General features: G+C 35.0%; 1 protein-coding gene across 6 annotated transcripts; it reads left to right on the forward strand.

The window, feature by feature from the left end:
• Window positions 1-5712: 5712 nt before the first annotated feature.
• On the forward strand, window positions 5713-14492 carry LOC114751975 (sucrose nonfermenting 4-like protein). 6 transcript variants are annotated; one of them, XM_028940679.1, is made up of 15 exons: window positions 5732-5784; window positions 5887-5949; window positions 6193-6387; window positions 6533-6620; window positions 8951-9127; window positions 9486-9623; window positions 9722-9781; window positions 10044-10133; window positions 10578-10712; window positions 10810-10954; window positions 11025-11198; window positions 11510-11573; window positions 11740-11809; window positions 12963-13077; window positions 13810-14492. In XM_028940679.1, the coding sequence occupies exons 3-15, from the start codon at window positions 6278-6280 to the stop codon at window positions 13899-13901; spliced, it is 1458 nt and encodes a 485-aa protein (XP_028796512.1). In that variant the 5' UTR covers window positions 5732-5784; window positions 5887-5949; window positions 6193-6277; the 3' UTR covers window positions 13902-14492. The 6 variants fall into 6 exon arrangements, with proteins under 6 accessions (XP_028796514.1, XP_028796512.1, XP_028796515.1 ...); XM_028940682.1 differs by having other exon boundaries at window positions 9489-9623; XM_028940681.1 differs by lacking the exon at window positions 5887-5949 and having other exon boundaries at window positions 5713-5784.
• The last annotated feature ends 1042 nt before the right edge of the window (window positions 14493-15534 follow it).

Raw genomic sequence — 15534 nt, forward strand, 5'->3', positions numbered from 1 at the left:
TAATAAATAAGAATAACATAACTCTATGGCCACGTGACCACATTCAAAAGTTTCTCTCTCCCGTTTTTTTTTTTTTTTGGAGTATGTTTGAGGAAATCTAAAGGAAAATAACACAATAATGAGACTTAAACTTGAAAATCTCAAATAGTCATTTGAATAGACAAAATCTTAATTTATGCATAAGTAACCATTTAAGATTTGTAAATTTACTGAAATAATCATATTACTCTTTACTTTTTTATTGTTTTTTAAAAAATCAAATACCCTCACTAGACGACCAATCGCGTGAGCTATGGTGCCGACGACAGGCCGACAATCGGTTGCCAGAGCTCCGGCGATTAGCAACTATTTTTTTTAAAAAATTTATAATTTTAGTAACACGATTAACAAGTTTTATAACGTTATTAACAAGTTCAATGCAGCAGTTAACAACAGCTTTTTTAGGAAATTAAAAAAGCAGTATTTTTACAACTTCAATAATACCGTTAACAAGTTCCATAACTCTATTAACAAGTTTCAGTATAGCATTTAACAATAGGTTTTTTTTTAGAAATTCAAAAAGTGGCATTTTTACAATTTCAGTAATATGATTAACAGTCATGTAACGACATTAACAACTCTCATAAAGATTGATGTTTTAATATTAACTCCTTATGAAGGCTATACAACAAAATTTTTCTACTTACTAGGCAGCCATTATGATTATCAGAGTTGTTAATATCGTTACATGACTTGTTAAACTATTATTGAAGTTGTAAAAATACCACTTTTGAATTTCTCATAAAAACCTATTGTTAGTGTTGCAAAACTTATTAACCGTATTACTAAAATTATAAAAATTTTCAACAAAAAAAAGTTGCCAGCCATTGGAGCTTCGGCAACCGATTGCCAACTAGCAGTAGAAGCTCCGACAACCAGTTGGCCAATAAGGGTATTTGGTTTATTAAAACAATAAAAAAAGATAAAGGGTAACATGGTCATTTCAACAAACTTGCAAATCTCGAATTGGTCGCTTATACCTAAATTAGGATTTGCTTATTTAAGTGATCATTTTGGGATTTTTAAGTTTAAGTGTCATTTTTATGTCTTTTTTTTCCAAATTTAAATAAGAGAAAAATATACTAAAATACTCTAAAGAATGGTAAGTGACCAATTAGGGGTAATGAATTTTAAAATCTTAAATCATACCTCTTATACTATTTAGAATTTTAAAATAATCATGACATGACAGCATTGCTTTTACTCCCAATGACTACTTTCATATAACTATTGTCTAATCTAGTTTTATTATTAATTATTTTTGTTTCCAAAGTTCTGATAATTACTTTTGTATAATTATTAACTACATAAGAGTAGCAAATAAGTAAACAAAAAGTAGTCACTAGATCTCCAAAAACATTTATTGTATTTTTGAATTTTTAAAACAAAAGTAATCAATAGCAAAATTAGATTAGTCAATAACTAAATAAAAGTAGTCACTAAATTTTAAAAAATGAAAGTAGTTAATGACAATATTAAAGCAGTCAGTAGCTAAATAAGAGTAGTTATCGAATTTCTAAAAACAAAGTTAATCAATAGCTAAAAAAGAATAGTCAGTACATAAGAAAAAACAGTAACTGGAGTTCTAGCAATTGGTCACTGGTGTTCCGGTAACATGTCGTCAAAGTTTCAATGGTCAGAAACAGGCTAAGGGTGCTGAGGTAGCAATATTTTAAAAGAAAAAAATAGTGAAGGGCATTTGCATAATTTCACAAGATTTGAAAATTCCAAAATAATACAAAGGGTCTAAATTGAGATTTTGAAATTCAACCACATTAATTTATTATTTAATAATTTTTTAGGTATTTTATTTTCTCTTTCCCTTCAAATAATTAGTCGTGTTGATAGGAAATGAAAAAAAAAATTAATTAGAATTTTTAAATACTTAATTTCATCACAAAAAATTTAGAAATATTTTGTTTTAAGTTTGATTTGTGGTGATTAGGAAAATAACCAAAAAATTTGTTAAATTTTAAAATACCGAAAGGCCAAAATATGTAAAATCACTAATTAATCAATGGGTATCAGACAGGGTGATCCTATCTCCCCTTACATCTTTACGCTCTGTATGGAGAGACTTAGCCACATCATTAAAGATGCTATTGATGAGGGGACATGGGTGCCGATAAAACTCAACTCCAAAAGTCCCCCTCTTTCCCACTTATTTTTTGCTGATGATTTGATTCTTTTTGGGGAGGCTTCAGCTGCTCAAATTGATGCCATGGTCGAATGTCTAGACCGATTTTGTATAGCCTCGGTCAGAAAGTGAATAAGAGAAAACCAAAATCTGTTTTTCCAGGAATGTCCACTTCTCACGAGCTTTTGATCTTAGTCAGAGTATGGGAGTTGGCCTTACAGGGGACTTGGGTAAGTATTTGGGTATACCTCTCATTCACAGGAGAGCCTCCTACTCGCTATTTGCCCCCATCTTGGAGAAATCCCATAAGAGACTTGCAGGTTGGAAAAGAAGATTGTTAAATCTAGCAGGATGATCTACTCTCATTAGGGCAGTTCTTTCTGCTTTGCCCTCCTATCATATGCAAACTATTCTACTCCCGAAGAGATTGATTAATGAATTAGAGAGGACAAGTAGAAGCTTTCTCTGGGGGGATGAGGATGGCAACAGGAAACTCCATCTTCTGCCTTGGCAACAAGTTACTATGGAAAGGAAAGATGGTGGTCTAGGGATTAAAAATCTGACGAAGCAAAACGAAGCCTTTATCTTGAAGCTTTGCTGGAAGCTCCTTTGTGATAGAGATGCTTTATGGGTTAAGGTGCTAAGAGCAAAATATAAGTGCGGTGATCAGACAGAGCCTATCATCAAGAAAAGAGCTAATGCATCTCTCACATGGAGGGCAATATGTCAACTTTGGGATTGTTTCACCAAGGGACTTGGGAAGAAGATAGGTAATGGTAAATCAACATCCTTTTGGTTTGACAACTGGTCTGAGATGAATAGTCCACTGATTGATTTGATTCCAGGATGGGAAGGGTTGATTAATATCAATGAAAAAGTGATTGACTATGTGACACCAATGGGAGAGTGGAACTGGAGGAAACTTAGCCATTGGTTTAACCCTAGTGTCCTTGGAAAACTTATGTGTGCACATCCACCATGTGAGGAGAGAGGAGAGGATAAATATTATTGGAGGCCATCTTCAGATGGTAGTTTTACTGTTAAATTGGCCTACTTTTTTCTTTCTGCAGGTACCAGACAACAGGGCGAGAACATTTGGAAACAAATCTGGAAGTGGCAGGGTCCTGAGAAGATCAAAGCTTTCCTTTGGCTGATAGCTCATGAGAAGATACATACAGCTGATCTAAGGAGGCAACGAAGATTGTCAGTTACAGCTTTGTGTCCCTTTGGATGCGAGGAGGATGAAACAATGATGCATCTAGTTAGAGATTGCAAGAATGCATGCTATAGATGGCAATCTATGGTCTCACTTGAAGATTGGACTCAGTTCAACACCCTGGACGGAATGGAGTGGCTACGATGGAACTTGGAAGTAGAAGCAGGACAGAACTACACCAAAAAGATACAATGGGCTACTTTATTTGGCTATACTTGTTGGGACATATGGGTCTCAAGATGTAAAAAGCTTTTTGACCACACAAGCACTGATACATTCCAAGACAGCAAGGCCAGTTTCTTTCGAGCCTGTTGGGATCGGGATCTTATAAATAATTGTGAGTTCTACGGCAATTTCCGAAGACAAGATAAAGAGAGTAGTAGACCCCATGGTGAAAGCATCAAGTTAGAAGTGGATGGCTCGGTCTTACCTAGTGGAGATAGTGGATGTGGGGGAGTTATCAGGGACAATAACGATAATTGGTTAATTGGTTTTAAGTGCAAACTCACCAAGGTGCCCCCAGCTGTGGCAGAACTGATTGCAATCATACATGGCCTAAACCTCTGTTGGGTTAAAGGGTATAGGGACATTACGTTGTTTTCTGATTGTATAGAAGCCTTAAACTTGCTTACTAAAGGCTGCGCTAGTTCTTATCCTTTCAGAGACATAGTTGAAGATGCCAGATTGTTGTTACATAGGGAGTGGCATGTTTTGATTAAACATACTCCTAGGGAATATTTAGGGTTAGCTGACTTTCTAGCAAAGTCTTCACACATGATGGTAGGAAATTTTTGTATGCTTGATCAACCTCCACCCCTAGAACAAGAGGAGGAGGTTGATGAAGCAGATTAGGTTCTGCTTTGTTGTAATTTCTCCCCTTTATTGAATACAGTTTTCTATTCAAAAAAAAAAGCCACCTTGGTCGACTTTCCAGTGCCGCCAACGGCCGATTACCAGCTCCACTAATTGGGCATCAAAATTTTGGTAACTACTTTTATAAAAATAATTATACAACTTTTAATTACTTTTGCTATTAGAGTTTCGATAACTATCCTATAACAGTATCAATTATTGTTGTTAAACTATTAACTGCTTTTTACTTCTAGAGTTTTAATAATTATTCTTATTGAGCTATTAGCTATCTTAGTTTTAATATTGGGAAAAAAACACTAAAATATCCTCAAAAATACTAAATCACAAATGAGGGTATTTGAATTTTAAAATCCCAATTCAAACCCCAGGTATTTTTTTGAAATTTTTAAATCTTGTAAAATTACACAAATGTCCTTTATTATTTTTTTAAAATACTGCCGCCTCAGCAATTCCGCCCACCAGAGCTCTAACGCTAACAACCTTGCTAACGACCAACCATCGGAGCTCTGGTGACCTGTCACAAGAGCTCCAGTGACTACTTTTTTTTATGTATTGACTTCTCTTTTTTAGCTATTAACTACGTTTATTTTTAAACTCTGATGACATGTGATTGGAACTCTGATGACTGATTACTGGAGATCCGATAACTACTCTTTCTTATGTACTGACTACTCTTTTTTAGCTATTGACTCTATTTACTTTTAAACTTTGATGACTACTTTTATTAAGCTGCTGACTACTCTAGTAATGCGATTTACTATTCTTACGTAGTCAATAGCTATATAAAAGTAGTCACCGAAACTTTGAAAACAAAAATAGTCAATAATTAAAATAGAACAGTCAATAGCTATGTGGAAGTAATTATTGACAGTAATGACAAAATTGTCATTTTACAAGATTTGAAAATTTCAAAATGGTACCTCGAGCCTGAATTGGGATTTTGAAATTCACCAACTCTAATTTGTCATTTAGTAATTTTGAGAGTATTTTACTGTCTTTTTTCATTTAATATTAGTTACTTTTGTTTCAAAAATTCAAAAAATATATTAAGAGTTGCAAGAGATCTCATAACTATTCTTATTTAACTATTTACAATTCTAATAGCTGAACTTTAATCTTCTTTTAGTAAGATGATTTAGGGGGTGTTTGGATGCCCTTAAAATCACTTTTCAGAAGCACTTTTCTGCAAATCGAGGCAATCTCTTCTACATATTTGCTTCGTATACCGTAAAAACACTTCTGAAACCATGGTTTTGATTTTATCCAAACACCCATTTAATCCTTGATTCTGGGCAAAATTGAACCCAAAATCAGGGGTAAAATTGTATTTGTAAAATAAGATTAGAATTAAAATTAAATATTTACCCTTAATAAAAAGGTTCGGTTTTCTTCCAGCCAACATAAAAAGGTTCAGTTTTGCTAATTCTTGCTAGCTTTACTACCGGTCATCCCTTTTTCTCTCTATCAGTGTACATCAGGAATCAGGATGGGGAAATAGCATTAGCACCTTTCCTTACGGGTCCCCATTTGCCCCTATATTTTATTATTACATCGTCCGTATTTTATTTTTCCCGCAGTTCACAGTATCGTTGCTCACCTCCATTTTTTAATGGTTCCATAGGGTTTCGATCATGTTTTAGTGAGAGTTTCTCCGCTGGGTTTTGACAGATATTTCGTCGATTTGGTAGGTTTTTTCGTTCAGGTTTAGGGTTTTGTGTACTAATGACATGTGGGTTGCATGCAAAATGACGGTTATCTGGTTGATGTGTTTGATTTGGGGAGAGCAACGACCATAATTTGTTTTGGAAAATAAAGCTTGAATTTTTGGTGTTTTTTAAAATATATTTTGATGATTTGATGTTGATTCGTTTTTTGGCTTCATGTTACCTTGAAATAGTGCGACATTCATAATCCGTGAATTTAACAGGCTAACATGCTATGATGAAGTCTGGTTCTTGGATGTTATACATAGAGCAACGTTCGTGACTGGAGTGCACCCATACAGTTCGAGAATGAATCTTTCAAAGAACGCAGGTAGTGTTGCCGGGACACTGCCAATTCCTATGCGGTTCGTGTGGCCATATGGTGGAAGAGAAGTGTATCTATGCGGTTCATTCACACGGTGCGTCTATAATTAATTACTACTAAATTCATTTTCTGCTCATCTTCTTCTTATTTGGCTGTATTTTAGCCTAATTTAAGGGTTTTCGTGGGATTCATGTTAGTTTGCTTATTTCGTTTTCTTACATTCAATTTTCGTTGCAAAGGTGGTCTGAGTTTCTACGTATGTCGCCAGTTGAGGGTTGCCCGACTGTATTTCAAGTCATTCATAGCTTGGCCCCTGGTTATCATCAGGTCAGTCATTCTGGAAGTAAATATTCATCAGCGTAAGGTTCCATATGAGGTTGGGGAAAAATCTCCCTTGAATTCAATGTATTTGTGAATTAAGTGATTTTATTCTTGGATTTGAATTTTCACTTCAAAATAATTACAAAACATGTTGTGGTCTCGTTTCACCTGTTCATCCCCTTTTTTACCTGTTCATCTGTTGTTGATGGAAAGGCGAGGTGGTACTCTGCTTGGCATGCCTCTATGGCACCTCTACTGTGAGTCCGAACAGCGCCATTTAGTTTTGTTCCATCCTGGCTTTTCAGTCGCAGACTTCATCCTGCTCATCCATTTTTCTTCTCCAGACTCTGTCACTCATTGGATTGCGTGGGAAAGATCTGTTCTTCTTGTTAGTTGAAGATGGGAAAGGCCACAACCACATTCTCTTCTCTAAAGCCCCCTTTTACTGCCCGAAGATTGTGCACATCTTCAGATGCAATTCATATAACAGCAATTGCTCTATTAACATAAAAATATAGAAATATCCAACAAAATTAGAGTTCTCAGTCTAATATAAATTTGAGGGTGAGATAGTGCTTGAATAAGGAATGGATGTTTATCTGAAATGGATATATGTGTCTCATGTTGTTTGAGATGGAGAAAAATGTGGGCACATGAGTAGAAGCATGCACAAAAGAACCCTTTCAAGCTGAGCAATCCAAAATTTCTCCCCATCCATTTAAGCATATCACGCAACCCCCATCTCTTAAAACTAACAATAGGGGGATTTGGAATATGAAATTTAAGTGAGTTAATAATTTAAGATGAAAAAATATTTGCTACTGTTAGATATCTGCTTAGATTGGGTTTGGTGTATTTGATACTGTCAGAAACATGCCTGAGGAGTCGCAGCTAACTTCACAAATTTTTCCTGTGAAACCATTGAAGAAGCAGATTCTGGAGTCTGCATGAGGAGGAGGAAAGGTTTGAAAGAAATGGACAGTCGGGATGAAGTCTGTGGTTGAATGGCCAGGATGGATCAACACGTAATTGAATGGTGCAGTTTGGACTCCCAGCAGAGGCACTGCAGTCTGCAGGACATGCATGGAGAGAAACAGATCATGATGTGAAGAACACGTTTTTCTTGAACTAGCATGTCAAAGTACAGCAAATAAGTAGCTTATATGTTGGTGTGTAGTGCTTTTATTTATTTACGCTACTTGGTTTGGAAGATTTTCCTTCTGATGTATATTGTATTCCTTGTATGATTTCTTTTGATGATTTGCTTTCTAATAAAAATTGTATAATCATTTCCGAAAGAGAAGAGGAAAGATGACGTTTCACTTTCAATGGCAAGGACAATGCAAGGCTGTAAGCGAATGGATTCTAGGAAGAAAAGGATAAACGAAGCTTGAAGCCAAGAGTAGGGAGCTCTAGGCTTCAAACTAGTAGTTATTTTAGTATCTGGTAATTCATGGCTTATGTTAGATTATTATAAGACTATTCATGGACTTTGATATTAAATGAACGTGATTTAGGAGAATATTGAGCATGACCAGATCTGGAATGTGTGATCTCAATTAATTCCTTCATCAGGATCCTAATTCTGTGCAATGGTCAACCGGGAATCTCTCGTAGAAGTTAGGCATTTATTGCCCATAATAATAACACATTATCTGTAATTTTTGTTCTAGTCTTTCCCTTCTCTGGAGCATTGACATGCTTGTCTCTTTTCAGCTTCTCTTTTGCTATTTATTTCTTGCCTAGTATTCCTTTTCTCGTAACAAAACATTGTCTTCTGTGACTACTGAAAAGTGACACTGTTTTCAGAGTTTGACAACTTAATTTGAGTTAGTTCTTGACATGATATCAAAGACTCGTGTTCAAGAGTTGATCCTTACCAGTCCATTTGCTATTTTAAAAGTTTCAGCACAAGGTGTAATGAGTCTGTGATTTGTCTACACTTCAAGCTCTAAAGGACATTTATTTGAAAGGAGTGTGGTAGAGATTATGAGAAAACTAGAACTATTTATGGTTCACATAACAACTTAAGCTTTTGGGTTGAATTAGTTTTTGACATCTCACACAAGTCAAGATTTCAAAAATAACTTTTAAATACTGATTGATGTTATTTTTCGAGGTTTATGATGCAAGATCGGCTTCTTAATCTCAAGCTTAATAAAAAGTTTTATGAAACTTTTTCAATGATTGTTGTCTAAGCGGCCATGTTTCTACCTAACGTTTGAGCTTGGAAGTATCTGAATATAAACATTCACTAGTGAAATACCAAAAAATGCTTACGAGAAAATATTTGACTCTATTTTTGGTGGTTGATGCATTTAATTATTTGAATGCAGTACAAGTTTTTGGTTGATAGAGAATGGCGACATGACGAGCATCAACCTTATGTATCTGGAGAACATGGGGTGGTTAACACTGTATTTTTGGCTAATCCTAATGAAATGCCTATTTCAACTCCACAAGTAGCGTCTGGTTCTGGCATGGATGTGGATAATGAGGCTATTCGGCGTATGGTAAGAGTGCTGATTTTTTTTAATTAATGAGACTGCTGTGTGAATTGTGTGGCTGAATAATGGATTTTGCTTGTAGTGTAATTTTCACCTAATTGAAAAACAAAAATTTTAATGCCATGATATATTTGGATTCGGAGTTTATTTTGATGCCTATTTAGGGCTGATAAAGTTGGTAAATTAGATTTCCATCGGTCTATTAAGTTTTCCATGTAATTGACCTCACTTAGTGGAACAAGGCTTGTAGCTGGCGTTGTCATTATGTTGCATTTTAGAACCCCATTTTCTGCTCATCCCTGTTCATTTATATCTGAATATCATTTTTCAGTTATTAAATAGGATTTATTGCTGAACTATACAGCAGGTTCAGTTAACGGATGGTACATTGACTGAGGTATTGCCTAGAATCTCAGACACTTATGTACAGACCTCCCGCCAGCGTATTTCTGCTTTCTTGTCGATGCACACAGCTTATGAATTGCTTCCTGAGTCAGGCAAGGTTTGGATGTTTAATAATATTGAGCTTTGAATTTTCTTTATTGTCAAACTATATGTCACAAATTAGTTAATGACTATTTTAATGACACCTGGTCACAGGTTATTGCGGTGGATGTTGATCTGCCAGTGAAACATGCATTTCATATATTACACGAGCAGGTATTTATCTGTTTCCTGCAATAGGAATTTACTTGGAGGGATTTCATATCTAGGTGTTAACATGCCTTTATTGTAAAAGAATTGAGAAAAAAATGTAATTTTGAACCTTCTGGTACTAAACTCGCCTTTCTTGAAGCGTCTTGCTGGGGTAATGAAGAAGTTTCTCCTTATTGCTCCATATGGCCCGTGTTGTAATTTCTAGTATCTCACTTTTTTCTGTTTCTGACATGTATATGCCTGCTTTGAATCGGACCATTTGCAGGGAATACCTATGGCTCCTCTTTGGGACTTCTGCAAGGGGCACTTTGTTGGCGTTCTTAGTCCTTTGGATTTTATTTTAATCTTAAGAGAGGTCTGTGGATTTTAAGATGATTAGCTATTTATGGAGAAATTTTCTGAAATTTTAATGCATTTCATATCTATTGGAAGGAAGAATATTATTATTCCTATTGTTGTGCTTTGGAAGCTGGAAGTTGAAACAAGGATGTCATAACAATGCAAGTGGATAATCCTGAAGGCATGGCCAATTATGTCAGAAAAAGATAAGATAGGGTCATTCGTTAGTTTTATTAATTTATTTAAATTGAGAGGAATGAAAGTGTGTCAGCTAGTTTAGAAGTGTTGATGTTGTGAAGTAATGGAAACCATATATTGGTTGCTTTTCATGGAGCCTGTAATAGTCTCTTGTTACAGGGTTGCTTGTGAAATTGAGTCAATTGACTCCCCAACTGCATGCATGGCAATGCCTTTTATGTTTACCAATGCTGTTGAAACCATGTTTTTGCCCTATTCACAGCTTAAGAATCATGGATCCAATTTAACAGAAGAAGAGCTTGAAACGCATACTATATCTTCTTGGAAAGAAGGAAAATTATATCTGAACAGGCAACGCAATGGACATGGAACAGCACTTTCAAGACGTTTTATCCATGTAAGTGTTATTGGTGGCTTTGTAAAGTCATTAAGTCATACTGCTCGCTTCCAATAATATGGCGAGCACTAAGAATCCCCATGTACTTGTTTCGCAGGCAGGGCCATTTGATAATTTGAAAGATATTGCCACAAAGATCCTGCAAAATGAGATTTCAACAGTTCCTATCATCCATTCGAAGTCTGAAGATGGTTCATTTCCACAGCTTTTACATCTGGCCTCACTTTCTGGAATACTTAATTGTAAGCTTTGAAGACAGGTTTCTTTGTGCTCTTCTGAAGCTTGCTTGAATCTTACCAAATTAAATTTCAGGCATTTGCAGGTATTTTAGGCATTGCTCTAGTTCTTTGCCTATACTCCAATTACCGATTTGTGCAGTTCCAGTGGGAACGTGGGTGCCCAAAATTGGGGAATCAAATGGGCGACCTTTAGCTATGTTGAGACCTAGTGCTTCTCTCACGTCAGCCCTAAATTTATTAGTTCAAGGTTTGATTGCGTCTCTTGACTTTGAAAATAACATATAAAGAAGAAAGTCTATTGATTCTATTGATTGAAAGAATAGTGAAATCGGTATCATATCAACCTTGTGAGGTATTCGGGTAATGGCAGAGCACACTTTGTTTTACTTTGGGAAGAATGATTTGTGTGTTATTAATTATCAAGAAGAGAAGACGAGTGGTTAGGTTAATTGGGAACAAGGGTAATTCCATATTCTAATCATCAAAAAGAATAAGAAACGTTTACTTGATCATGAAATAGCTATTCTTACACCCACATCTTGTCCTTTACTTTTGCAGCCCAAATAAGTTCTATACCAATAGTGGACGATAATGATTCATTACTAGATATATATTGTCGAAGGTTAGTTGTGCTTTATATCCATAATATCATTCTCCTTGATGCAATGGTTGAACCTTGAAATTGCTTTAGAATCAATCTATAGTTCAGGCATGAATTGTCCTGTCAGTTAATTCTTTTCAGCGGCTTGTGGTGTTTCTCACAGTTGTCCTCCCCCTTATTTTGATAGTGATATAACAGCTTTGGCAAAGGACAGAGCTTATACACACGTCAATTTTGATGAAATGACTATTCATCAGGTATGTTTTGTTTCTCATTTTCCCTGAACATGTTCTGCATACTAGAAGTTTATATGGACTATAAAGTTACGAAACAAATGAAAAAAGAGTGTTACTATTGTGCCTCTTTTTGACCCTTTTCTGTCTTGTGAGGTTTAGACGCATCGTGTTATTAAGAACAAAATGATTTTTTTTTTCTTGGCTATTTGTTGATTATGACTGTTAGAGAGATCTACTGGTTGGTTGACATTCTGATATCAAACAATGAAGGGAAAGGAGGAGGGGAAAGCAGAAAGGAAAGAGAAATAGAAGAAATTTAGGGAGATGTAGATGGCAAAGTACTGAATTTTCTTTTTCTCCGATAATCAGAAGTTCTAAAGTGAAAGCTGTTGATAGAGCCCTAATGCTAGTTAATCTAAACTACTGTAATTCTAATAGATATGATAAACTTTATCCAAATATATAAAGAAAATCTGAGATGAGACTAGAAATATAAATCTAATACAACTAAGTATATTTAAAAGATGATCTAAATATCTTAATTTAAATATAAGATAAAATCGAAGAATCTTGATAGACATAAAATATCCCTCTTGATGTTCCCCATCACATTCATTAGTTAGTGGAAAATCTTGATAGACATAAAATATCCCTCTTGATACTCCCCATCACATTCATTAGTTAGTAGAAACAAAGAGATTTATGTCTTTCTTCACTTAAGCAGCCAAATTGTAGTAATACCAATGAATGAAGATACTTTTCATCCCCCAATATCCTTGCCCCTTTTTACGTTGTCACCTTCTGAGACAGTGGGGCAAGTTTTCTTGCAGTTGAAACATTTTTCAGTAGTTTTCCTTTTTTGTGTTTGTTTTTAAAATATACAATTTAAATGCACTAAGTTCAGGATTTACATGCACCCTCTTCTTGCCCCTTGTTTATTATATATTGCTACCAATTGAGGATTTTAATGAGAAAGTGAAAAGAAAGTTGCACATTGAAATGTTATAAATAGTAAAATTAGTGTCAACCTCAGCATGTAGCTTAATGTTGCATGCTATAGCAATTTCAAGTATACTGTCTTTTTTCCTTTTTGTGTTATTCATGCTGAAATTAGATTGGCATTTATTTGGTGATTTTCTTCTTGGTTCTTAGACTCTCTTGCGTGTTTCTCTAGGCTTTGCAGTTGGGCCAGGACTCGTACCATTCATATGATCTTAGGAGTCAGCGATGTCAGATGTGCCTGCGATCTGATTCTCTGCATAAAGTGATGGAACGGTTGGCAAATCCAGGTAGGTTTATTTCCCTGCTCTTTCATGAAATGGGATGCAATGTTACGTTTTTGTTTTGAGACATTGTCTTTCTCTGTTAGCTCAGTTCTTCCATTCATTTGCATCTTGCAATAGGTTTTAAAGAAAAATTTAGCTCCCTAAATAATTTAATGAATGTGGAATATTACCTAATTCCTTGTCTCTAAAATTGTTAGTTTCACTCCCCTGGGCAATTTACAGGACGAACAGCGTTTAATCTGGAGCGGTTATGGACTTTTCTTCTAGCAGTTCTTACCCGTGAAGGGTGTGCATAAAAATATGTAGTAGTTTTTACACATTTGGACTGGAGAATTTCTCGTACAACAACAATAAAACCTTATCCCACTGGATGGAGAATCTATCTCGCAATTGCACTAAAAAAAAAATTAGTTAACAGGTTTACTATGATATTTGAAAAAAATTTTTTTGAAGTTTTTTGAACAAAGGAAGTGTAAGAATTGGGCCTCTACATTAAGTTGGAATGATAGATTAAATCTGTTCACTTCTTAGCTTAAATCCTGAAACCAGTTTTGCGGAGTCCTTGTTTGGTGGATATGCGGTGATTCTGTAGAAAGAAAATTTATTGATGATGATCAGTGACTTTTTCCATTGTAGGCAGAAGAGCTCTGTCTTCATGTCTCCATATATTCAAGTTACTTCATTTTTAGGATTACTTAGCTGAGAAATATCTGCTGCGTTAACTTTGGATTTCAGGTGTTAGGCGTTTAGTTGTGGTGGAAGCCGGGAGCAAGCGAGTAGAAGGCATTGTTTCACTGAGTGACATTTTCAAATTCTTCCTTGGTTAGCATAGAATGGGAAATGAAGAATTACAATGGATTGTCTAGTGGTTATGACACTTGTGCATATATTCAAGCAGCACCACCTGCTCAGCCATTTTAAAAGATTTCCAATGCCCCTCTTTTTTCTTTTTATTGGTAATTTGATCTCTTCCATTAAAAATATTATTGGATCGGCCTCTTGCTTCATTGCCTTGTTTTAATGATTTTAGGCTAGAGAAAGAGGTCTGTAACTTGAGAGTTAGGCCCCATTTTTATTTATCTGCCCCAGCCCTTGTTGTCGTCATTGTGCTCCCATTACAAAATACAAGAAAAATGGGAGCTTAAGATCTGTCGTCATACCGTACTATGAAGATCGGGGAAGATAATTTATGGGAGGAAGAATATTGCAATTCTTGTGTTTTGTATAGTTTATTTATGATCAGCTTTCGGTCTTTGAAATTGAAGGGGACTCCTTAGCTGGTACAATGTGATGTAATATTTTCTTCTCATTTTCCTCGTTTTAATGTACAACGAGATTTTCCTGGACAAGTGTAAGCTGGTCACAGAATAATTTTTATGCATTTCTGATATGGAACTCGAACAGAGGATTTTAAACTTGATGATATGGTTGGTTTTGTTGGCCTATGATCAAAAGGAGATGCATGTGGCATTTTCCTCTTTTCAATTTTGTAATTAACTATTTTGAGAGTGCCCAATGAGAATGAGAAACAGTTATCAAACATTTGGCAGGGTTATTGTACAAATATAATTTCAAAAGCATGATTGGCTGAGTCTGTGAATATGATTTCAATTTTGGGGAACACTTGGCTGTATTTAGTCCATTAAGTCATGCCATGCTTGAAACTGGAGATTCTACAACTGTATTAACTGTCATTTTCCTTGAAAATATTTGCTAGATTAGTCCATGAGGAGCCCTTTCTTTTGTTTTTTTTTTTTTTGGGGGTTGGGGGGGGAGGGATTGAATGATCAATCTTTTAACTGGTGTTTTGGAGGGGTTGAAGGATCAAATCATGTCCTTTCTATTATACATTTATTTTCTGCATTTTTGCACCACGTTCGTAGTCTATTTTATTAAATATACATCACTAAAACAATATCAATTATTTCTTAACTACCCCCAAGCAATTAATTTTTACTCACTTGCCAAATAACAAATACATCAATACATGTGATGCACTTGCATAAGAAGTTATACTATTTGTCTTAGGGAGAACAACCAATTGGGCATATTTATGTAATACAGTCTCTCTTATTGTTGTTGTTATTATTATTTATTCTCTCTTTCTATCTGTGAGACTTTTTTAAACAAGTTTTTCATGTTTCTTAATAGAATACACATATCAAAATTTATAAAGTATTCATTAGTTATTAATATCTTCGTCTCAAACGTGTCTTTCATAGTTATACCCCTATCTACATCTCTGAAAAAATATGCTTAACCTGGGGATGTAAGACAACATTTTTGTGAAGTGTCATATTAAAAGTTATGATGATTTTTTATAAAGTAATAACATTAACTAATTTTAATCATTTTTTTCTAAATCTGTGATTTAATTATAAAGATCTAATAGATATGTGCTCCCTTCAGCACTAATTATAAAGTTTTAAAACACTACTTAATCTAAATATAAGATAAAAA

Source organism: Neltuma alba, unplaced genomic scaffold, assembly GCF_004799145.2.
Source record: "Neltuma alba isolate B1F8T4 unplaced genomic scaffold, ASM479914v2 tig00007189_pilon, whole genome shotgun sequence".
NCBI lineage: Eukaryota > Viridiplantae > Streptophyta > Magnoliopsida > Fabales > Fabaceae > Neltuma > Neltuma alba.